At 34.4% G+C, this 25,857-nt stretch overlaps 2 protein-coding genes across 3 annotated transcripts; one reads left to right on the top strand and one right to left on the bottom strand.

Moving 5' to 3' along the window:
• Positions 1–294: 294 nt before the first annotated feature.
• On the top strand, positions 295–2,407 carry LOC132800445 (uncharacterized). Its single transcript, XM_060814112.1, has 5 exons — positions 295–343; positions 511–560; positions 1,154–1,277; positions 1,374–1,472; positions 1,625–2,407. Exons 1-5 carry the CDS (start codon positions 316–318, stop codon positions 2,302–2,304), a joined length of 981 nt encoding a protein of 326 aa, XP_060670095.1. The 5' UTR covers positions 295–315; the 3' UTR covers positions 2,305–2,407.
• A 12,921-nt stretch (positions 2,408–15,328) lies between these two features.
• Positions 15,329–25,408, bottom strand: LOC132800433 (uncharacterized). 2 transcript variants are annotated; one of them, XR_009635516.1, is made up of 9 exons: positions 25,165–25,408; positions 22,165–25,041; positions 21,412–21,858; positions 20,517–20,870; positions 19,255–19,701; positions 17,572–18,093; positions 16,727–17,441; positions 16,387–16,491; positions 15,329–15,460 (listed from the first exon to the last, which is right to left on the bottom strand). XR_009635516.1 is itself a non-coding variant. In XM_060814045.1 (8 exons), the coding sequence occupies exons 2-8, from the start codon at positions 25,033–25,035 to the stop codon at positions 16,460–16,462; spliced, it is 5,388 nt and encodes a 1,795-aa protein (XP_060670028.1). In that variant the 5' UTR covers positions 25,036–25,041; positions 25,165–25,408; the 3' UTR covers positions 16,125–16,459. The 2 variants fall into 2 exon arrangements, 1 of the variants encoding a protein (XP_060670028.1); XM_060814045.1 differs by lacking the exon at positions 15,329–15,460 and having other exon boundaries at positions 16,125–16,491.
• Positions 25,409–25,857: the final 449 nt, after the last annotated feature.

Genomic DNA, 25,857 nt, shown 5'->3' with positions numbered 1-25,857 from the left:
GTTGATGTTGGAGGTGACTATGCTGAACGGTTTCCTAACGACGAGGAGTATGAGCAGTTGCATCATATTGATCATGATGAGACTTACAATGCAGCAGGGGATGATGTTGGTCATAATGATGTAGATTTTGATCATGAGTTGCCGGATAATGATAATGATATGCATCCTGAAATGAACAATGAAGGAGTTGATGATGTTAGGGTTCATCGTGCTACAAGTGACCACATATCATCTGTTGCTCGATGATAGGATGGAGTTTTTTTTCTTTGTTTTTGTTTTTTTTTTTTTTTTTTTTTGTTTTTTTGTTTTTTGGCTATGGCTGTTATCCTTCCTGATAGAAATGGTTGGTCTTTCTCTGCTTCTTGTTACTTTTCATTTTTTTTTTTTTGTTTTTTTTTTCACCCTGGATTTATATTTTGCTATTGGGAAAATCCCAAGAAACCCAGATTTTGTTTTTTTCTTTTTTTTCTTTTTGGGTGTAGTTATATTTGGTTGTTTTTATGCTTCCAGGGAAATTGGATGATGTTGTTCTTGGATTCGACACGCCTAAGGAGTATATGGTGAGATTCATAAATTTGGTTTAATGCTTCTTTGGTTTAATGCTTTCTTTTCTGTTCATTTATTTATTTTTATCTAGCTTTTTCATTTTATTTGTTTTAATGGAAGTTACAAATCCAGTTAGAAGAATTAAAATTAGTTCCTATAATATTTTGAAAATATATAATAAGTAATGATTGGATTCACTTTTCTATGCATTCTCATTGACTGATGAAATGACTTACCTAAGTAATCCATATCAATTAGCCTGATAACTGGGTCTAAGTCCTTGTCCCCATCGGGCATGAATCCAATAATGGAACAATTTGGCATACATTATGACCAATCGCAACAGATGTACTAGAACTATGCAGTATGCTCTTTTAATTTTGAGGTGTCATAAATGTTCTCACCATTCTTTTATTTTTGGAGTTCGTTTAATGTAACAGTTTTTAGTACACCTCTCACCTGTTCTATGTAATGACAGAATGAACTGGCTTTGGTATAGCATACAAGACCCTTATACCTTAATATCATTTTCTCGCCTCTTTCTTATGTTATTATAATAACATCACTACAGCTCCTAATGTTCTTAGGATTAATCATAAATGTGCAGAATGATACAGTCTACTTTGGAGCCCTTGTGGGTCGTGTTGCAAACAGGATTGCAAATGCAGAATTTACATTAGATGGCAAAGTCTACAAATTAGTGGCTAATGAAGGAAAGAACACGCTACACGGTATGTATATTTTTACTCATTCGTTTCCTTTCTATCTTCGTCTCTTACATAATTCTCCTCTGGAATCTGAATTCAATTATCAACTTTTTATAACAGGTGGCCTTATGGGGTTTAGTGATGTTGTTTGGACAGTAGAAAGTCACAAAGTAGATAGTCATATAACATTCACCTATAACAGCTATGATGGTGAACAAGGTATTATCTTTTTGGCTGATATTTGGTTCTCTTTTTACCATTCCATCCTTTCAATGTAACTTTTTGTGAAATGTAAATGTTAGAGCTATGAAGAATGTATTTGTTTGTTCTATATACTTCACTGACATTGACATTTGTCTAAAATATTTTAGGCTTCCCTGGAAATCTTTCTGTTATGGTAACATACATGTTCCTTGGCACAAACAAATTGGGTATTAAAATGGAAGCCAAGGCTCCCAACAAGGCCACTCCAGTAAACCTAGCTCATCATGGTTACTGGAACCTCCGTGGCCATAACAGCGGCGATATCCTCTCCCAAAAGCTCCAGATTTTTGGTTCCAGTGTTACACCAGTTGATAAAAATCTCATCCCCACTGGAAAAATTGTCCCTGTCAAAGGAACACCGTACAATTTCCTTGCTTCCCATGAAATTGGAAGCTTGATCAATGAGCTACCAGACGGATATGACATTAACTATGTGCTGGACAAAAGTAACCCAGAACATTTGAGGAGAGCGGCTTTGATGCAAGACCCGGTTTCAGGGCGAAAAATGGAGCTTTGGACTAACCAGCCAGGGTTGCAATTCTATTCAAGCAACATGTTGCACAACGTGAAGGGCAAAGATGGTGCTGTTTACCACAAGTTTGCTGCAGTTGCTTTGGAGACACAAGGTTTTCCCAACTCTGTGAATCAACCAAATTTCCCTTCACAAATTATCAATCCTGGAGAGAAATATTTGCATGTCATGGTTTATAGATTTACTGCAGACGAGATTAGAACCAGCTTGACAAGTAAACCAGTTTCATTAGGAGCAATCATTTATAATAATTAGCTCTGCAGGAAACCTCTCCTAATTGACAATTTATTAAATGTTTTATAATACTTGTCTAATCTTGGTTATAGTTTGGAATAATAAAGAAATAGTTGCTATTGCAGATTGATAATTTGCATTAATTCAAGCAGCTGTATAATTGAGCATTCATTAATTGTAAATGATTAATAAAAATAAAGGCAAAACAAAGAAAGCCATAACACATAATTTACGTGCTTTAGCACACTGGTAAGCAATTCAATCTTTATGTCCTTCGGATTAAAGTGAAAATGGCAAAAATTAAAATAAAAATAAGCAAATAACGATTTGACAATTAATCCGAGAACGGAGAAAAGTGTAAACAGAGAGAGAGATAGCAGGGTCAGAGATATATGACGGCCATGGGGACCAAAAGTCCGATTGATTGGTTCAATGTATAAAACAATAGATACATATCCACTTTAAAATTTACATAATACTCTTTCTGCATACATATATATGTTATACAAGTATTTGATAACTAATCAAGATGGCAACTGGAAGCTACCGAGGGGACAGAATTTGCTAGTTTGGAGCCACCTGACAATACAAATCTCCATGAAAGAAATGCAAGCAGGTTATACGAATAGCTTCACAGCCAGTTTCGAAATCATCAAAGAAAACAGAACAACATCCAACTATCTTTCAAACAACCTTCAACCTTGACCCTGTCCAACTCTTCAATGGAAACTGTACTGGCTAAAACTTAGGTTCCCAATCTTCACCACCAAATTCCACCATATCTTCATCTTCATATTCATCATAATCACCACCATCATCATCAGCGTCTATTTCTGCCATGTCGTCATCATCACCAGCATCCAATTCAGCCAAGAAGAGTCCATTGGCTGGCTCAAGTTCCACCACCATCATCAGCGGGTTGTAGTGGGAGGTTATGCACAATGGCCTCAATGCAAACTCCCATCCGGAAAACTTTGTGACCCACAAAACGTTTATTCATGGACATGCTGCGTCCAAGATCCTCTGCAGCATGAAATCTTGAACCGGAACAACTCCAATTTCGGAAAGCATGCCTTTGATGGCAACCTTGGACCTCTCCTCATCCATTACCACATCATAATCCAAAGCCTTTTCTCCACTAACAATGACGCTATCTACAATGTTGTCAAAGAGCAACAACAAGCAGTTGATTTTCTTCTTCTTCTTCTTCTTGTTCCTGATCATCAACGACAGGGTGTGAAAGCAGGACATTGAGACAGAACAAGAACTTAGGTGATGGTGAAGATTGGTCATCTTCGTTGTCAATGTGTTCTAGAGGCCACGCTTCACACTTTGAGTCACCAAGCAACTCAATTGCCATATCCTGAAAAAGAAGATGATGAACAATTAGCGCACTGAATTACCAATACGATTGAGATTCTATTTCAAGAAGACGAAGTATATTAGATTTGATTAGGGTTGGAGGCAGAAAAAAGAAGAAAGGAAACCACAAATATTTGACTAGCGTCAGAATATATATATATATCCGTTAAGAGAGGAGAGCGGTCTAACCGTATCTGACCGTATTACCATTGGATTTTGAATCCCACTTACTTTGTTGAGTTGCTTACTCCTTAAGCAAAAACACGTTTTCATTTTTATTTATTTTTATTATTCTATTTTTTTGGGGAAAAAAAGAGTAAAAATTGAAGTAAAATAAAAATAAAGCGTTGATTTCTATATCGATAATTATGTATAATAAAATCTGTAAATAATTAATTGAAATTTGTCAAAAAAAACATATATCTTTTTTTCAAAATAATTAAACGTAGTGCTTCAAAAATTTGAAAAATATTGTCAAAATGAATAAAAAAAAGGTTTTAAAATTTGTACAAGTTAAATATTCTGTACAAGTACTTACAAATAATTATAAATTATTCATAATCAATGATATAAGTTTTGTTTCATTTATATATACAACTAAAACCTGTTTAAAATAATGCTCTTTTTTTTTTTTTTTTGTCCCTTTCTCTTTTGATATTCAAAATTCTCCATGTTTAAGTACATTAATTTTTTTTTGAAATCCATTGGAAAAAAAATTCAAAATACATAATCTTTTCATTAATTTGATTTTTCTTTTCATTTTTTTGATTTTTTGTTGATTAATTTGATAGCAAGTCCCAGCCCATCTCTTATCTGAAGCAGTAGAGTCTCTGAAATTGAAGGGCAATTTGAAAGACACCTGAAAAGATTTATCAATATTTTTGGGTAATTTTCAATACTAAAAATCCTTTCTCTAATAAAATTACACTTCTATTCATTTGGGATAAAACTAAAAAAAGTTATACTTACTATTGAATTACGAGTACTCTTCAATAATAAGCAAAAATGATAATCAAACTAAAACAAAAAATATATAAAACGTTTATTTATATTATATATAGTCAAATTAATTTGCATACAATTAAAAATAGTGAGGTTATTTCTATTATTCTATTTTTATAAAAAAAAAAATCAAAAGAATGACAATTGAAGTAAAATAAATAAAACCTCAACAATTAATATTATATATAGAGAGTGTTCACTCTACATATATATATATATATACACACACACACACACATATATGATATATCACCCATACAAAGACATAAAGAGAAAAAGAGGAGAGAGAGAGAGAGAGAGAGAATTCAAAATGGGTTTGAGCACTACAACGTCCTGAACGTACAAAACTTATAAAGTGGTTCATGTCCTTCCAATAGTACGGTTATAAGAAGCACCTTATTGACTTCCTTCTTCTCTTGATTATGACGTATCTCAAGTTTATATCTGTTAGTTTTTGTTTTTTTTAAAACATTGGTGGGTTCAAACTAAAACTTAATATAAAATTTACAAAAATTATAAATCTAATTGACTACTATAATTATAATTATGACAGTGCCCCAACAATTACCAAAAAACTTTATTTTTAATAAAATATTTAGCTCATGAAATTTTTATTTTTATTTTTTAAAGAAAACGTAGTTTATTACCAAAATATATATATATATATATATGTGTATATATTTTTTTACAAATGCTTAATAGCTTATGAAAAATGAATTTTAATTAAATGAGAGAAGAATTTAAACTTTTTTTTTCATCGCGTTAACTTGTAATATGAAAAAATATATTTTAAATTCAAAATGTTTTCTTTTTTTTGGGGAATATAACTGTCAGGACCCATCCAAAATTTCCTCACCGGAACCCTAGATAAGTCCTGATCCCAGGAAAACCCTACTGGATCTTCCAATGGAAAATCCGGTAGAACCTCCCCTAAGGGTTGGACTTACCACAAATTTCCTGCACTGAAAATACACTTCTATACACATCCCCTTATTCCTCCCACAATACTACAATTTAATTCCACATATTTGCAGCACTTCAAATAAATAATAGAAATCAGTGCATAATTAATACATAAATGTCCAAGACAGTATACAGAGCTTCATAAGGTACTATTAAGTATAGAAATTATACAATAAGGATGAAAGAAATATTACAATTGAAATAAATGAAGACAAATATAACTTCTCGAATTACAACAGCGACGGACGATTTTTCCGGCGAAGGCTATTTTTCCCCTCCACCACCGGCCACCGCCGATTTGCCCAGTTTCTGGCCACCCCAAGTCACATGCGCCTTACCGGTCTCTCACCCATGGGAATTCCGGCCTACCCACCAAATTTCATCGCCACCGGACCTCCGACGCGCCTGGATCGGAGTATTTTCCTGCGAGGGGCCGAAAATCTTCAAACCTAGATCTCTTCGCCCTCCGGCCTCCGTTTGCCTCACTGCTAGTCCCGTTGGAACCCTCTCCCCTCGATCTACAAAACTCCCAAAAATCTCAGCCATCGGCCACCGGACGCGCCGCCGCTGGCGACGATTGCCGTTGACCGCGGTGGCTCCCCGGAAATCACTGTTCCAGCGAGTACCCAGTTGCACCGCTGGTCCTTCTCCACTAATTCCGACTCCCTGAACTCAGATTCGGGGTCCTTTTCCTCCAATTTGCGACGGTTTGGGAGAATCGAGGCTCGAAAGGCAGAGAGCTTTCCGGCGAGATTCCGGCCACCTCGGGTCCGATCTCCAGGAAGTAAGACCGGATTCGTAATCCTCGTCACTCAAGCTTCGATTCGGTATATTACTCGTCCATTTTGGTTAACGTTTGTGTTTAACCCCCCGTGTACCGGGCATTATTTACCCAAATAAAATATTAATTTATTTGAGATGTGTAATGTTGTTGTTTTAGGAGCACGGGTGAGTTGTGGAATTGATCCCATGGAGTATCTTGGATTAATTGTGTGCTCCAGGTGAGTGACCCACCTTTAAAAATATTTTGGGTAATTAATTATATTTAATTGGTGTTTAATTGATATTTGAAATTATGCTCATGTGGTGCAATTTAATTATAATTGTGGAAAATTATTATTTTATAAGTACATATATGTTTGTTGGTGCTAAACGGAATTTTGGGTTATCCAAAAACCCCGATTTTTATTATTGTGATTTAATTTTATTTATTACGCATGAGCAAGGTATTTTCAGTAATAAATCGTATGTGATTTTAATATTATTTTTGGGCATAATTGGTTTAAATATTTTAAGAAAATTATTTGTTTAAATTGGTGGGTTAAATTTTATAATTATGCCCGTGGAATATTATTTGTTGAACCTCGTGTTACGAGAAAAATTATTTTTATATTGTTATCGATGTTTTCGTACCGGGTATGTTAAAAGAAAATGTGGGATGGTGAAATTGAAAACTAGTATATTTTCCACGGTAATTTTTGGAAAATCGGTACGGTAATAATTAAATTAATAATTATTTTAGACGCACTCATACAGCATTGGTGTTAAGGTGTATATGTGGTTAGCGCGCAAGTTATTATGTCTCCCGTGAGTTGCCATTGGACCGAGGGCAGGCAAGTCTTATATATTGCGCATCAGCCGCCCCCCTCCTTGGCCGGGATGACGGTTTCAGCAGCGGTACTGTCGGGACGCCGAAGTGCCGTATGCAAGTTTCTCTCTTTAATCTCCCGCCAGTCGGTGCTCGGGACGCTGGGTATCGGAGGGCATCACTGGTATATGGTGTGGTGCGTCAAGTATAAATTTTTGGATGGAAATTTCATACCCCAAAGTGTTCAAAATTATTTATCATATTTTATTACATTTTATTTATATTTGGGGTATTTATTTATTGTTTATTAAATTAATTGATCCCTTGGTTTTCGGGAAATACGAATATCGGGTTTTGTGAAAATGTTTTAAAAGGGGAACATTTCCAACGGAGTGAATAGTGAGGGTTTTGAGAGAAAATATTACTTCAATTGTTATTATTATTTATTTATTTAATTGTTGATATTAATTAAATTCCTTTTATTGTTATATTATTAATATTAAAAAGTGTTCAGTAGATAGGGTCACTCACTGAGATGATTAGCATCTCATGTTTTTAAATTCCGTTCCCCTAGGTCCAGGTTGGGAGACGTTGATCGTCCGGGACGAGCTCGACGTCTTGGTTCATTGCCGAAAGTCCAAGAAGCATTTCTTCCCTTTTTCCTCTTCATCTTGTATTACTTCTTATCTGTCATTGTATTAATTTCACATCTATTTGTATAATGCTCTGTATACTGTATTGGACATTTAGTTGTTAATTATGGACTCGATTACTATTATTCATTTGGAGTGCTGTAAATTTGTGGAATCAACTTATAGTAACGTGGGAGGAATAAGGGGATGTTTATAGAAGTGTATTTTTAGTGTAGGAAATTTTTGGTTAGTCCTACCCTTAGGGGAGGTGCTGCCGAATTTTCCGTTGGAAGGTTCGGTGGTATTTCCCTGGGATCAGGGCTTATCTAGGGTTCCGGTGAGGAATTTTGGACGGGTCCTGACATAAATAAATAAATCATAAATACTAATTCTTTGAAAATAATATTTTCTCTCAAAACCCTCACTATTCACTCCGTTGGAAAGGTTCCCCTTTTAAAATATTTTCGCAAAACCCGTTATTTGTATGCTCAAAAATCAAGGAATCATTAATTTAATAAATAATAATTAAATAATCCAAATATAAATAAAATGTAATAAAATATAATAAATAAATTTAGAACACTTGCATGAAGGAAATATAACATAAAAGAAGAATTCAATATATAAATCATATAATTTGAATTAAATAAATTAAGATAAACAGTATCAAAAATATAAATTAAATAATTATAAATTGATGATAAAACAAATTAAATACATTTAATTTAAATACGATTTTAAAACCTTTAGGGTTTGAAATTTCTATCTGAAAATTTATACTTGACGCACCACACCATATACCAGTGATGCCCTCCGATACCTAGCGTCCCGAGCAACGTCTGGCGGGGGGGTTAAAGAGAGAAACTTGCATACAGTCACTTCGGCGTCCCGACAGCGCCGCTGCTTAAACCGTCATCCCGGCCATGGAGGGGGGCAGCTTATGCGTACTATATAAAACTTGCCTGCCCTCGGTCCAATGGCAACTCATGGGAGACATTATAACTTGCGTGCTCATCCACATGTACAGTATAGAACACCAGTACTGTATGAGTGCGTCTAAAATAAATAACCAAATTTTATTATAAAAAGATACGCAAACTTTTCCAAAATCCACCGTGGGAATTATACCATTTTTCGAACTCAACCTCCCACATTTTTCTTTAACATTTCCAGTACAAATCCACCGATAACAATATACAAATAATTTTTCTCGTATCACAAAGTCCATCAAATAATGTTCCACGGGCATAATTATAAAATTTGAAACCACCAAACTTAAACCAATGTTTTCCTTGAAATATTTAAAAATCAAATTATGCCCAAAAATAATATTAAAATCCAAATACAATTAATTAATGAAAATACCTTGTTCATGTGTAATAAATACAATTAAATCACAATAATAATAATCGAGAATTTTTTAATAACCCAAACTTCCGTTTAGCATCAATGGGTATGTATATATATATATAAAATAATATTTTTTCTACAATTATATTTAAATTCCACCACATGAGCATAATTCTAGATATCAAATTAATATAAAATAAATATAATTAATCACCCCAAAATAGTTTTAAAGGTGGGTCACTCATCTTAAGCATGTGTATCAATCAAGATCCTCCGCAGGATCAACTCCACTATCCACACGTGCACCAAAAATATCCACAATACACAAAACCAATTATTTTAATATTTTAATCGAGTAACTCCCAAATGGGTACCCGGGGAGCGAATACAAACGACAACCAAAATTGACGAGTAATATATCGAATCGAAGCTTGAGTGACGAGAATTATGAATCCGGTCTTACTTCTCGGAAATCGGACCCGAGGTGGCCGGAATCTTGCCTGAAAGCTTTCGGGATTCAACTCTTTGATTCTCTCAATCCGTTGAGATTTGAGGAAAGGGGACACCAGATTTGGGTTCAAAGGGTCGGAATTAGTGGGAAAAGAGGGGCGGTGCAGCCGGAAACTCTCCGGAAAGTGAATTTTCCCGGCCACCCGCCCTGGTCACCGAAACTCGTCACCGCCGGCGGTGCATCCGGTGGCCACTGGCCATGATTTTTAGTGGGAAGGTAGATCTGGTGGTGGGTAACTCAATGGGATTGGCGGTGGCCGAAATAGGGAGAAATCGGGGTTTGAAGGAATCGGCGCCGCCGTAGGAAAAAGCCTCGATCCAGGCGCGTCGGCAGTCGGTTGGCCGTGGTTTTTGGCTGGCCAGCCGATTTTCAGGTGGTCCTCAAGGTGGGGTGGCACGTGTGAGAAAAGGGTGGCCGAAAAATGGTTAAGTTGTGGTGGCCGGTCGTTTCTCTCTCTAGCTCTCTCTCTCTCTCTCTCTCTCTCTCTCTCCTTTCCCCACCGGCTCACCCGTTTTGCCAAAATAAAAGCCACCGTGGGTGACACTGTTCACTCACGGGGATTGGCTAAAATTGCGACACGTGGCATGTACTGTTCACTCAAGCCAGATATATTAAAATATTACGATATTCGAAAAACTTCACATGTCCATAACTTTTTAATCAGATGTCCAATTTAAGTGTGCCGCTAGTCTATGAACTCGTATCAACGAGTATTTTACAACCATACAAAAGTCAAAACAAAATTCTACAACCATAAAAAGTCAACTCGGGGCACCTTTTGGACAGTTTGAATTTCGACTTGTTTTGCCCATAACTTTCAAACCGTAGCTCCATTTTTGATGTGCTACTAGTCTACAAACTCGGAGCATCATGTACTTCGCTACGGTACCACGGTCAACTAGAAATTTCGACTGGAACAAAAAGTCAACTTTTGACCCACTCGGTCAACGGTCCACCTCGGTCAGCATGCAAGAATTCCGATGTAGTTTGGGACGGGGTGTTACAATAACATTTATGTCAAAATTCAAAGAGATGGAACTTAGTTTTTCCAAAATTAATTTTTTTGAAATTAAATTTTCATCCTATTATATTTATAAGAAATTAAAAAATTAAAATTTATAAATAATTAAATTTAATATTATATGTAAGTCAAAAATAAATTTATATTTAAAAAATTTTTAAATTATTTTTGAACTTTTAAAATGACATTTTTATCAATAGGAACAAAAATTCCAAACAAAAAAAAAATCATCAATTTTTCAAAATAATTAGATTTCTATAAATTTTATCACTATCCAAATAGAAATTGAAAAATGTTCTAAGCTAACCAACTAAAAATTTGTTAAAATTAAATAAATCAAATTTTAAAAAAATAAAATAAAATGATAATCAAACTAAATAAAAAACAAAGCAATTATTTACAAGATTCAGTCTTAGGTCACCTTAGTTGAATAACTTTCAGAACATCAAACAAAGAAACATGGGGGAAAAAAAAAACCAAAAATGTTAAAATAACATAAATTTTTAACAATTAAGATAAAAAAAGAAAACAAATTGAAGTAGTACTCCATCACCAATCACAACCAAGGAAGAAAAAAGTCGAAGAAGTCACCGAGATATAGTCGACAATGTCGAGTATCGTCGACCACCGACAACGATAGAGGGGGAAAGAAGTTTCCATCAGTGATGTCGACAAAAAGTTGCCGGTGCCGTTTATTGTCGCCGTTGTCAGAAGAAGTCGCCGAGATATCGCCAAAATCAATGGAAAGCCGGCGAAATTTCATGTAATGTCGCTGTTCACTCCTCTGAGATAATTTCAAACAACTCTTGTGAGTACCCAGTATTCCACGGATGATTTCAAGTGGGGAATTTAGGAAAAAAAAAAAAAGACAGAGTGATGTTTTCAAGTGGGCAATCGATCCTGTGCAATGATGAAGGTTTTTTGTTTTTGTTAAAGTTTTAACATTATAGCTTTGATTCTTTTGTGAATGAAATCGGGGGTCAGAGAAAGAATGAAGGGTAGTTTAGTAATTAGTGAAATCATGGAGTCCTTAACTGATTACACGTAAGCAGGAGCCGAGTAGAAATACTAATAGAAGTTGAGAAACTTGTGCGAGGATTAGATCAATAGCTATGAGCTATAGCCATGTGTTAATATTTGCTGTAGATTTTTATTTATTATTTTTTTGGACTGGCGTATTTATCTTTTCCCGAAAAGTTTGGGGTTTTTGAATAAATAAATAGGCATTGCAGTCTATTAAAAGTAAGTTTGAGAAAATTGGAATAACAACTTCTGAGACGTGCCAAAATAAAAAAAAATAAAAAAAAATCCTTTTGATACATGATTTTTAATTGCGTGTTTTGCAAATACAATTGTATCCTTGGTATCACGTGAAATGGTACCATTTCAATTAGTTAAATATTTGTTATATCTTTTTATTATATTAAATTATTCAACTCACTATTTTTTTTTTTTTAATTTTGAGAAATAAAAAAGAAAACTTTACTTCCAAATCTTCTTTTTTTGTGTCTTCCTTTCGATATCGATGATGTGTTCTAAATTATGTTTGATAATTTCATGTATCTTAATATTATTTGTTAAATTTTTTATATTTTGGTAATAACAAATGTAACACCCCGTCCCAAAGTACAGCGGAAATTTTCCAACTTTGACCAAGGTTGACCCTTGACTTGACTTTGACCTTTGACCGAAGGGATCAAAAGTTGACTTTTTGACTCGGATGGAATTCTAGATTGACTGAGGTACCGTTACGAAGTACATGTTGGCACGAGTTCGTAGACTAGTAGCACGTTGAAAACGGAGCTACGGTTTGAAAGTTGTGAGCAAAACAAGTTGAGGTCCAAACTGTCCAAAAGGTGCCGAGAGTTGACTTTTTATGGTTATAGAATTTTTCTTTGACTTTTTTATGGTTCTAAATTGCTCATCGATATGAGTTCATAGACTAGCAGCACGCTTAAATTGGACATCTGGTTAAAAAGTTATGGACGTGTGAAGTTTTCCGACTACTGTAATATTTTAATGTTTTTGAATCGGTGAACAGTGAAATGCCACATGTCGACATCTGAGAGATCCACGTGGGTGAACAGTGTCACTCACGGTGGTTTTTATTTTGGCAAAACGGGGGGAAGGAGAGAGAAGGAGAGAGAGAGCTAGAGAGAGAAATGACCGGCCACCACCGGTTGGCCACCGGAGGGCCACATGCGCCAGCTAGACAGGAGCGCCTCTCCATTTCCGACCGACCACCCAAATTTCACGGCCACGGGACCTCCGACGCGCCCCCAGAGTATTTTCCGGCGAGGGGTCGAAAATCTTCAAACCCAGATCTCTTCGCCGTCCGGCCTCCGTTTGCCTCATCGCCGGTCCCGTTGGAACCCTCTCCCCTCGATCTACAAAACCCCTAAAAATCTCATCCATCGGCCACCGGACGCGCCGCCGCCGGTGACCGCGGTGGCTCGCCGGAAATCACTGTTTCAGCGAGTACCCAGTTGCATCGCCGGTCCTTCCCCACTAATTCCAACCCCCTGAATCCAAATCCGGTGTCCTTTTCCTCCATTTCGTGACGGTTTGAGAGGATCGAAGAGTTGAATCCCGAAAGCTTTCCGGCGAGATTCCGGCCACCACCGGTCCGATCTCCCGGAAGTAAGATTGGATTTGTAATCCTCGTCGCTCAAGCTTCGATTCGGTATATTACTCGTCAATTTTGGTTAAAGTTTGTGTTTAACCCCCGGGTATCGGGTATTATTTACCCGAATAAAATATTAATTTATTTGACTGTGTGTGAATTGTGTTCTAGGAGCACGTGTGCGTCGTGGAATTGTTCCCATGGAGGATCTTAGGTTAATTGCGTGCTCGAGGTGAGTGACCCACCTTTAAAAAATATTTTGCGGCAATTAATTATATTTAATTGATGTTTAATTGATATTTGGAATTATGCTCATGTGGTGCAATTTAATTATAATTGTGGAAAATTATCATTTTATTGTGATTTAATTTTATTTATTACGCATGAATAAGGTATTTTCAGTAATAAATCGTATGTGGTTTTAATATTATTTTTGGGCATATTTGGTTTAAATATTTTGAGGAAATTATTTGTTTAAATTGGTGGTTTAAATTTTATAATTATGCCCGTGGAATATTATTTGTTGGACCTCGTGTTACGAGAAAAATTACTTTTATATTGTTATCGATGGTTTTGTACCGGGTATGTTAAAGAAAAATATGTGGGATGGAGAAATTGAAAACTGGTATATTTCCCACGGTAATTTTTGGAAAATCGGTACGGTAATAATTAATTTAATACTTATTTTAGACGCACTCATACAGTATTGGTGTTCCGGTGTATATGTGGTTAGCGCGCAAGTTATTATGTCTCCCGTGAGTTGCCATTGGACCGAGGGCAGGCAAGTTTGATATTGGCCACAGCCGCCCCCCTCCTTGGCCGGGATGACGGTTTCAGTAGCGGTATTGTCGGGACGCCGAAGTGCCGTATGCAAGTTTCTCTTTTTAATCTCCTGCCAGTTGGTGCTCGGGACGCTGGGAATCGGAGGGCATCACTTGTATATGGTGTGGTGCGTCAAGTATAAATTTTCGGATAGAAATTTCAAACCCCAAAGTGTTCAAAAATTATTTATTATAATTTATTACATTTTATTTATATTTGGGGTATTTATCTATTATTTATTAAATTAATTGATCCCTTGGTTTTCGGAAAATACGAATATCAGGTTTTGTGAAAATATTTTAAAAGGGGAACATTTCCAACAGAGTGAATAGTGAGGGTTTTGAGAAAAAATATTACTTCAATTGTTATTATTATTTATTTATTTAATTATTGATATTAATTAAATTCTTTTATTTGTTATATTATTAATATTAAAGGTGTTCAGTAGATAGGTTCACTCACTGAGATGATTAGCATCTTATTTTTTTAAATTCTGTTCCTCTAGGTACCAGGTTTTGTCGGTATTCATCGACCTGATCTTCATCGCTATCTTAGTTCGAGAAGTGCCTTTGTCTTCATTTATTGCAATTGTAATATTTCTTTCATCCTTGTTGTATTCTATGCTTAATAGTACTTCATGAAGCTCTGTATACTGTCTCGGATATTTATGTATTAATTATGCACTGGATTACTATTATTCATTTGGAGTGCTATAAATTTATGGAATCAACTTGTAGTATTGTGGGAGGAATAAGGAGATGAATATAGAAGTGTGTTTCAGTGCAAAAAATTTGTGATAAATCCAACCCTTAGGGGAGATTCTGCTAGATTTCCCATTGGAGGATCTGATAGGGTTTTCCTGGGATCAGGACTTGTCTAAGATTCCGGTGAAGAATTTTGGATGGATCCTGACAACAAACATTACATTTTTTTTAGTTATAATAATTTTTAATATTTGTGGACTATGTCATTATATTTGTATTTTAATTATTACATTTTTTATATTATTTTACTGTATTAATGATCTCATATGTAAAAATTTATATTCTAAATTAAATTTTAATAGTTTTCGTAATTTGGTCAATATTTCCATCAATATTTCCATAAAATCTTACTTTTGATATTTCCGTCGATACCGATATTTGGATCACTGATCACCACAGACCATGAATTCAAAGGTAAAAATATGAAGCATTAGTCTTACTTAAAATTAAGCATTAATGTTCTCTTGTTTACTCAAATCTTTTAGCACAAGGAGATCTCTATTACATTGCCGCTACAAATATAACCCCCGGTTGTGTACCTGAAACATTACACCAAAAGCACATATCATGTAAAAATACTATACAATATACATATATATATATATATATACACAAAATGTTAGTGTATATATGATATAATGTCCAAAAGAACTATAAAAGAGAAAGAATGGCAAAGAAATACTTAAAACTCTGTATAAAAAACTACAGGATTGAAAAGTATACTACAGCAGATCAGAGGAAGAAATTATCTACTAATTTATTCAAGTTTCAAGCAAAGAATTAATGAGGCATTTGCTTTCACTGATTTTGCTTGCTCTTTTTTGTTTTTAATTATATAGCTTCCTTTTGACCCAAAGTCACTGAGGCGTTCTGGAACTCTCATTAAAAAATCAAGTCCAGGAATAAAATTGTTCCTTAAAAAAATCATTATAGCCATGATTAACATACATTGGTAGGAATGCAAACTTTTAATTCGTGTGCAATATAATTGTCTATCCTATCTTTATTTTACATTTAGAATAAACATAATTGTTTATAAACCCATACAGGAAAAAAAAAAAAAAAAAAACTGGATTGTACGGTAACTATATATTTTACCGATCTAATACAACATGAATGAATGGATTGAATAAAAAATGATTCATATCTCTATAATAAGATGAATTAATTGCTTCCACCTTAAAAGGAAAAAAAAAAAGTCCATTTTCTTTTGCTTTTCCAAAAAGGCTAACATAAAACACATATTTCGAATAAAAACACTCGGTCTTCCTCTATTTCGAATTGTTCAATCCAAAATCCACACTCTTGTTTTTTTTTTGGGGATTTCAATCAACATCTCCAACAAAAATTAACAGACACAATAATGTACCAAAATGTGGTTTTTTAGGAAATTAGCTAAAATTCGGGATTCGTCAAAAAATTTATTCCAAAAAAAAAAATAATATTAAAGTTTTCAAGGAATGACCTGATCATCCATATACAAGACACCAAATTACTTGCAGAGACCACTCGCAATAGATATACATTTGAGGAGATGGCTATTCTTCAGACGGATTTAACGGAGTGATATCTGATGTAAGAGAACAATGAATAATGAATAGAGTTACTGACATGTATTTTGTAAATATTATTTGTGAAAATCTTGATGTATGAGCTCCTTCAAAACTACATATCTATTTTCTTTTTTTCTTATTAGAAAAAAAAAAAAAACTGATTTCTGTTATAAAAAAATTGTAATATAGTTTTGAAAAGCTCAATTTTTTGTACTAATAATATAACATTTCGGAGAATGAGTTGATATATACCTTTTTCAGTGGAGAGCTCTTGTAATGCAGTACGGCGATGGTGGCTCGGGCAGTGTTTTGCTATGATGCTATTAATACCAACCATCCAATTAGAAGACGATTCTGTTTCTGATTCTGATTTCAACTTGGATTCCAATTCTGGTCCTCTATAAGAAGTACCATTAATAGATATTTCTTCCAGTTGTTGGGTGCTTATAATACTATGTTTAGAGAAATTTTGCATGTCAAAGCACCTATTGACACTCAAAAATTCTAAATTTGGAAATCTTATTGTATAGTTCCCAGAATAGAAGTTCGTGAGAGTGGGTAAATCATCGAGCACCAATTGATCTAACCAAGTAAAGACAATTTCACCACCTTTCGAATGGTCAACTCCCGCATCAGAAATTATCTCTTCCATTCTTTTGCAACTTCTTATTTCCAACCAACGAAGTTGTGTCATGCTTTTGGCTGTATGGGAAGATAGTAAATGTAGCATTCCATGGCAATCTGTCAGCATCAAGGAGTTCAAGTTCTGCAAGGATATGGAGGACGGTACCAGGTTCTTTAACCTTTCACATTCCACCACTTGTATATCTATCATATCTGGAATGAACAATGTTTGCGGCTGCTGCAGGGAGCTCTCCTCCTCCTCCTCCTCCTCCTCCATCAAATGCATCAAGTTTGGCAGTTTACCTAGTTTTATTTTGCATTTGCAATCTCTACCAAATGGAACCTGCAAATTAATTATACAACTTTTATCTTTAAATTAAGTACTATATATACAAGCCAACTTTCTCCTCTGCTTACTGCTTTTTCTAACGTAATCGACTACTATCTATATGGTTGAAAAATGAAAGTCTTACTTTGGTGGAGAATATTGTAGAGAATAGTGACTCATGCCTGCCTTGATAGCTCAAAAGTTCTGAACCAGAAACAGCCTTCACCTTCAAGCACTCCGTCAGTTTTAAACTTTTTAACGAAGGAAATCTTAGGGTGTGTGTTCCTGCATAGAAACTCACTAGATTGGGCAAACTTTGGAGCTTGATTTTCTGTAATAGAGGGAATACAAACGCATCATCAGGGGATACTACTGTCTCCAATCCTTCCTGCTTACCAGCAACTTCTTCTATCCCACAATTTGATGTTTCCATTTCAAAGATCTCTTCCACCATTTCACATTCACTTATTTTCAACCTTTTTAGATTCCCCAGTCTTGTATGCATACCAGATGAAAATATCCCCATTAGATTCTTACATTTTTCAACTTCTACATCTTCCAATTGGCAAAAGGATTCAGCATTATTAGGGAGTCGTCCGTATTGCCATATCATCTTTAACCCATCCACGCCTTCAACGCATACAGTCTTCAAGCTGGGGAATGCAACCTGCAATGTAATTATCATATTAGAAAAATACTTGCTTAATTTTTTTCCCCAAAAAAAAAAAAAAAAAAAAAGAAAAAAAAGAAAAAAAAAAAAGAAGTCAGATACTATTACGAGTCTAAATGAGATAATCTCATTTTGTAACCTGCACTACACACACATTTAGCATGTGAGCACCCAATGCATGGGGGGGGGGGGGGGGGGGGGGGGGGGGTGTGAAAGGGTTTCTTTGGCTTTTGTTATGTTTTTCTGATCAAGAGAATTCAGTAACAACAAACCAAACCAAAATAATCAAAATAAATTATTTGAGGTTGAGAACAAAATCAGGGCATCCTAAAAGTGAACATCCAAAAAAAAAAAAAAAAAAAAAAAAAAAAACAAACATGTTCTCATTTTCGTTAATCACTAGGTATAAGAAAATATTTCTCTCCCAAAAGAAGGTATAAATCAATCACTGATCATCTACCAGCTGTTGGGTTGCCCATCAGCAAGTGCTCAATTGATTGGTTGGTTAATTCGTTTAAAAAAAACAAAAAAAAAAAAAAAAGTTTCAAAACAGGACATAGTTGGGGCAGTGTTGAAATATGGTGATGCGAATTTCTTGATGCCTAACAAAATTGCTTAGTCATTTTTGTTCATTACATGCAAACCGCATATGTTACAAGGTAGTATCATGCATGAAGTTAAATTGTATAAACTTGACACCTATTGTATATAACCGCATGAAGTTATGTTGTTTATTGGAGAGTACTCGTTTCTTATTCAATTACTATCAACTATTTTTTTGGAAAATACCAACTTATAAAATTTGATCAGCTCAGCTGAGCTCTAAACGAAGTAACTAATTCATCATTCGATTTAAGGAATTAGAAAATTATTTGTATTTATATTATCATTTTTGTAACTATATTTTTGTTTAAACAAAAGGAGAAAAAAATCTCTAAACAGGACATAGTTGAGGAGTAAAGCTACAAAAAAATAATAGATCAATAGATGATTGAAATATAAAAGAGAGAGGGAATAAAAATCAAATCAAGGGACAACAGAATATGAAGAGTATAAAAATAAAAATCATATAATAATAATAATATTAGATGCTTCATTTAAAAAAATAAAAAAAGGACCATTACAATATTAAAAAAAAAGAAAAAAGAAGGAACTTACATTTTCGTTGAAGAGAGATGGCATGGTGGTGTTTGCCTTCTCTTCGAATGACTCGGAAATAAAAGTCTTCAGTTCAGGGCAATTCCGAATATAAAGATCACGTAACATTGGAAACTCACTGAAAATTCCAGAGGAGAATTTGGACAGTCTTGGAAGATTCCTTAGCCTCAAAAGACTTAGTTTGGGAAATGACATCTTATCCATCCTCTCATCCCTTCTCACTATTAATTCCATGGCCTCACACTCCGTCACCTCAAGATGCGAGAGCTGTTTAAAGCTGGCAGCCGTAGAAGATGAAACTACACATTTCAAAAACTTGCAGTTGGCCACCACCAATTTTTTTAAGCAACAAAAAGAAGTAGAGCTTGGTGGAAACTGATCATCTCGTATCTTCTTGACACGACATCCTCGCAACTCCAAGTTCTCCAATTTCGGGAAACAAATAAACTGCATGGCACAATTAATGTCCGCATCTAAATATATTATTATTTTCTCATTTTAGAAAAAAAAAATTAAAAAAATAAAAAATAATAACATGCTGAATTGTAAAGCAATTTTTTTTTTAATTATGCCTAAACAAAAAGGGGGGAAAAAAATTAATCCTAAAACAGAACTTAGTTGAGGAATAAAGCTATATATTCTACTACTGCTACTACTACTAATAATAATAATAGATCAATAAATGATCAAAAAATTAGAAGGAGAGAGAATAAAAATCAAATTAAGGAACAGCACAATACAAAGAGAATAAACAAATTGGACCTTTCTTTTTTTTTTTCCATAAAAAAGTATAAGAAAATATTTCTCGTAGAAAAAAGGTATAAATAAATATTTACTGATCATCTACCAGCTGTTGGGTTGCCCACCAGCAAGTGGTCAATCAATTAGTCGGTTAATTCGTCAACATAAAAAGACATGAAAAAAAAAAAAAGATGAAAAAGGAAGAAAAATTGTTAACGCCCTGAGAGTGAAAGAAAAAATAGCTCATATATATATATATATATATATATATATATATATTTATAGATTTTGTATTTGAAAATAATTCAATACAAGTTCATTTCTCTAAAAATACCAATCCTCATGTGTTGTTTCCTATCCAATTTACTTTGGAATAAATTTATGTTTTAAAAAAAATTCTATCAAATTCCAGAAAGAAATATAAAGCTACATATATATTTCAAATATATTTAAACTAGATTAATTAATGAGAAAAAAACAAAGAAGAATTAGAGAAAATAAAAAATCATTGAAAATCTCACCCTTTCATCAAAGAGAGATAAGCCTTCTGATATCTTGGTGAAAGACACCATGTTGGCATTATGGGAGATAGTCAGAGACTGAAGCTGAGGAAATGAGATGTTATCCATGCATTCATTTAACTTGCTCATTATTTCTTCCATTGTTCCACAATCTCTTGCCTCAATAGATTGGAGTTGCTCGAAACACGAAGCCATAGCAGATGAGAATGCATACTTCAAAAAGGGACAATTGACTACCTTCAAACTCGATAAGCAACAAAAAGTAGAGCTTGTTACAAGCTGATCATCATCCCATATCCTCTTGAAATTACATTCTTGCAGTTTCAAATTCTTCAATTTCAGGAAACAAAGAAACTGCAAGCACAATTAATGACCATGTGAATAGATGCTTCTTCTATTAAAAAAATAAAAAAATAAAAAAAAAGAAAAAGAGAGAGAAAAGAAGATTATTTACATTTGAAGGTAGTTCATCTTTAATTTATTGGAAAAGAACCGCTTTTTATTTAATTACTATCAACCACTTTCTTAAAAAATACCAACTTATAAAATTTGATCAGTTCAAATCAGGTCCAAACAAAGTAACTACTTCACCATTCAATTGAGAAACTAGAAAACGATTTCGTTTTTATTATGTCTAAACCAAAGGGAAAATAAATCCCAAAACAAGACATAGTTGAAGAATAAAGCTATATAATAATAATAAATCAATAAATGATCAAAAAATGAAAAGGAGAGAGAATGAAAATTAAATCAAGGGACAGCACAATACGAAGAGCATAAAAATAAAAATTATATAATAATAATAATAATAATAATAAAATAATAATATTATATGCTTCTTTCTTTCTTTTTTTTTTTTTTTTTTTTAAAGGACCGTTACAATAAAAAAACTTACATTTTGGTTGAAGAGAGATGGCATGGTGGTGTTTGACTTCTCTTCGGATGACTCGGAAATAAAAGTCTTCAATTCAGGGCAATTCCCAATACCAAGATCACATAACATTGGAAATTCACTGAAAATTCCAGAGGAGAATTTGGACAGTCTCGGAAGATCCACTAGGCTCAGATTAATTAGTTCAGGAAATGACATCTTTTCCGTCCTCTCATCCCTGCTCACTATTATTTCCATGGCCTCACAACCTTTTACCTCAAGATGCGAGAGCTGTTTAAAGTTGGCAACCATAGAAGATGAAACTACACATTTTAAAAACTTGCAGTTGGCTACCACCAATGTTTTTAAGCAACAGAAAGAAGTAGAGCTTGGTAGAAACTGATCATCCCATATCTTCTTGACATGACATCCACGCAACTCCATGTTCTCCAATTTCAGGAAACAAAGAAACTGCATGGCACAATTAATGTCCAAATCTAAATATATTATTATTTTCTCCTTGAAAAAAAACAATAAATAAAAGATAAAAAATAGTACCATACTGAATTGTAAAGCAATTTTTTTTTTTTTATTATGACTAAACAAAAAGAGGAAAAAAATCCCAAAACAGGACTTGGTTGAGGAATAAAGCTATATACTAAATATATTATTTTTTTCTCCTTTTAGAAAAGAATATAAGAGATAAAAAAATTTGTATCATACTGAAGTTTAAAGCAATTCTTCAGGTTTCATTATATTGAACAAATAATAATGTACCTTCCCATTGAACAGAGGAGGCATGATGGAATCTTCAACAAATGGTTCCTTTTGTTTTTTAGATGAACCAATTTTCTTCAATAATATTTCGGAGCACAATTCTCTAAGCTTTGATAAATTTTTCAACTCCAAGGTGCGCAACTGAAGAAGCTCTTCCTTGTTATCATCATCATCATGGACGTCATCTTGTATTTCATGAGTAAATATCTCCTCCATCGCATTGCAATCACTTATTCGAATTTCCTCAATCTGTCTAGCGTTGAAGAGCGGCAACAACTTCTTCAGTCTGTTACATTTTCTCACCGTTACGGCTCTCAACATTTTGAATGACTCTACTGTAACTTCCCCATGACATATCTCCTGGAGATTGCTCAAATCTTCTAGGAACAATGCCTCTAATCTACCAAATACAATACAAAGATGAATTTGCCCCATCGAATTAACCAAGTGCTGAATCGTGTTGTTCCTTCTCAATTCCAAACTCCTTAATTCTGGAAAGCCCTCTGTATCTAACTCGTTCACAATGTCATTCACACCATTTAATCCCTCTAACAACAACTCTTCAGACCTTTTCATTAACATTTCAAGCCCGTGCTCGCGCAATAGACTGCTTTCGGTCTGCCTGATTTGCAACTGTCTTGAAACATGCTCGATTGGCAAGTGTCTTGACCTTTCGTTAATTTCTTTCTGCCGTCTCCATTTTCCGATATTAATTTCAATTTTATATTGCTCCAATTGCTGACTGAGTAAGTCTTCTGGTAGCATCTTGACGTCAACTACAGATACATCCAAAGCAGTCAAATGAACCAAATGTTTTAGCTCATCAAGACCCGCATTCCTTCTCTCCCCATTATTATCTACTTGATCAATTCTATGCCAGTTGTTAAACCCATCCGCATACAACTCTTCTAAAGATTTCAAATGCAGTATGACATTAGGTTCAATCATTTGAAGACATATACAATTACTCAAATCTAACATGCGTAGACGAGTAAGTTGCCCTATCTCACCTGGCAATTTCTCAATTTTAGATCCAGAAAGGTCAAGAATTTCTAGGTTCTTGAGTTTTCCAATTTCAGCTATGTATCTCACATCATAATCACGTAAACGCAAGGTGCAAAGATTTTGCAGGGGTGATAAATGTGAAGCAAACACGCTTGGAAGCAGATATACATTCGCGGAGAAAACCAACACCCTAAGCACTTTTGTCCTCCCAAAAAAATCACGTGGGATTATTTTTAGAGAAGATTTCTTCGACATACAAATCATTAACTGAAGCTGTGTGTATTCCGACCTTCCAATTTTGAAAACTAACTCATCCAGATAACCATTAGGCAGTGAAATTGCTTTCAAGTCTTCAAATTTCTTCTCCTTGAGAAATTTTTCTACCTCACTACCATCTCCAAAACAATGCATATCATGATTTTCTTTCGCAATTGATATGGCAACGTCACGAACGACGTCATGCATTTTAACTAGACCAGAACGATCACCATCCAACAACAAACAGCAATCTTTGAGTTCCTCAACCAAACAGTACACTAAATCTCTTGCCTCTTGCAATGTATCGGCATCATTAAACATTTTGATTAGGCCCACACAATATCTCATTAAATTCTCCATGCTTATGTTTGCATCCTCTTCGTGCAGGGAACAGAGCAAAAGTAATTGCTTTGCTTCATCACTCCGTAACTTATCATAACATAGTTTGATAGCGGTTTGCACAACTTCATCATGTTTAGAGCCCTGTAGTTGTCTCCAGACATTTCTCCATAAAGGCAACTTATCACAATTTTTCAATGAATGTGCAGCCGTTACAATGCAAAGTGGCAGGCGCCCACATTTTTCAACAATCTTATTTCCATATTCTTGGAATGCAGGAGTTGTAACAATCTTATCGCCCACTATGCTCTCGAACCAATTTCTTGCTTCATCTTCTGAAAGAATATCAACTTTGAAATTCTTATCAACACCTATATCATTACCCAATACTCTCTCAAATCTAGAGGTCATTAATATCTTACACCCCTTCTGATCACTTTCAAAAACTATTCCAACATCCTCAAGCTTCAGCTTATCATTCCAAATGTCATCTAAAATTATGAGGAACCTTTTTTCATTCTTCATTCGATTTCGGAGACGAAGAGCTCTTTCAGATATCATCTCCCCATCGAATTTTAGACCCAGCCTATCTGCAATTTGCTGTTGGATTGTTTCAAAAATTGGAGTTTCTGATACTGTAACAATAACAGCATCATCGAATAAATTCCAATCATTTGATAAGGCCTTTCTGGCAATTTCTTTGGCCAGCGTGGTTTTACCTGCACCAGGCATGCCATGAATGCCAATCATTCTGATATTACTGTCTTCCAGCGCCTTCCTAATTCCATCCACAAATTTCTCTCTTGTGGTAGAGTTTAGGTAATCTTTATTTTCAAAAATATTTTTGAGTTTAGGACGGAAAGAAATGTTATCAAACCTGATCTTGCCCTTGATTTCAACAACAGACTCCCTAATCTCTTTTGCTCTCTTGCTGAATCGATAGCGTGCCACCAAATAAGAAAAACACCCCCTCAAACCACACTTGATGTTTGTGTCGTCTATAAGATTTTGTGCATCTTGGGTGATCTCAACCACTTTGGTTAGGCAGTCTTCAATATCATCTTGTATATTTTCTCCGCGTCTTTTAGCTTCATCAGCCAAATCCTCCACTATTTTCTTCTTAACATTCATATCCTCTGTTTCTGTTTTCAGGTCGTGTACATTGCGTCTATAGTGGAAGATATAATCCAGATGACAGCCAACCGGTGCAACTGTATACTCTGCTATTTTTCCAGTAATCGAAGTACCACATGCAATGAGAAACTCCATGCTTGCCTTAAATATTTAATGTAAAACAAAGGATGAATAGTTTAGATTCTACTCAAAGGATAAAACTAAATTGAAACACAATAAGACAAATGTCAGGAAGCTAAAGGACGTAAACCATTAACCATGTACCTGTATATTATATATTATAGTTATATCTTTTGGGATGCCAATTGTGTGGAGCTTCAAGAGAAGAGTATATTTAAATCCTTTCTTCTTCTTGTCTGTTTTCCTCTATTGGGCGAAATAAATGCTGGGTTTTGTAAGAAACTAAAAACAGGTAGAACAGAAAAATCAAAACAAACGAGGATCACAAACCAGTAAATTTATTAGTACCAAAAAACACCAAAAAAAAAAAAAAAAACCAGAAAACCGAGGAACAGAGGAACTGACTTTCCACACTAACAGAGGAGCTGGTTAGTACCCTTTTTTTTAAAATTTTTTTTTTTTTTAAATTTTGGAAAGTGAGAAGGGCAAACCAAAAAATCTATTATAAAAAGAACAAAGAAGACATGAAAAAGAAGGAACAAAGGAGTGAGTTTCCAAACTGACAGAGGAAATATATATGTTTAATATATATATATATATATATGTTTTTTTAATTTTGCAAATTAAGTGAATGCTAGGATTTAAAAATAGAAAGATGGTGACAGCAACAAAATGAGGGGACAAGCGCAATCCATGAAGTGCGTAGCTCTGTTTTCTGAAGGTGGCCTTAAGATTCACAGAACGACTGAAGACTGCATGTGAGATGAGATATTTTAATTTCGTATATTTTAACTAGGAATAAGAATAAAAATATTTACATATAATTACAATATAATA

This window comes from Ziziphus jujuba, chromosome 2 (genome assembly GCF_031755915.1).
Source record: "Ziziphus jujuba cultivar Dongzao chromosome 2, ASM3175591v1".
Classification (NCBI taxonomy): domain Eukaryota; kingdom Viridiplantae; phylum Streptophyta; class Magnoliopsida; order Rosales; family Rhamnaceae; genus Ziziphus; species Ziziphus jujuba.
Note: the sequence above shows the minus strand (reverse complement) of the source record. Positions and strands in the feature narration are given on the sequence as shown.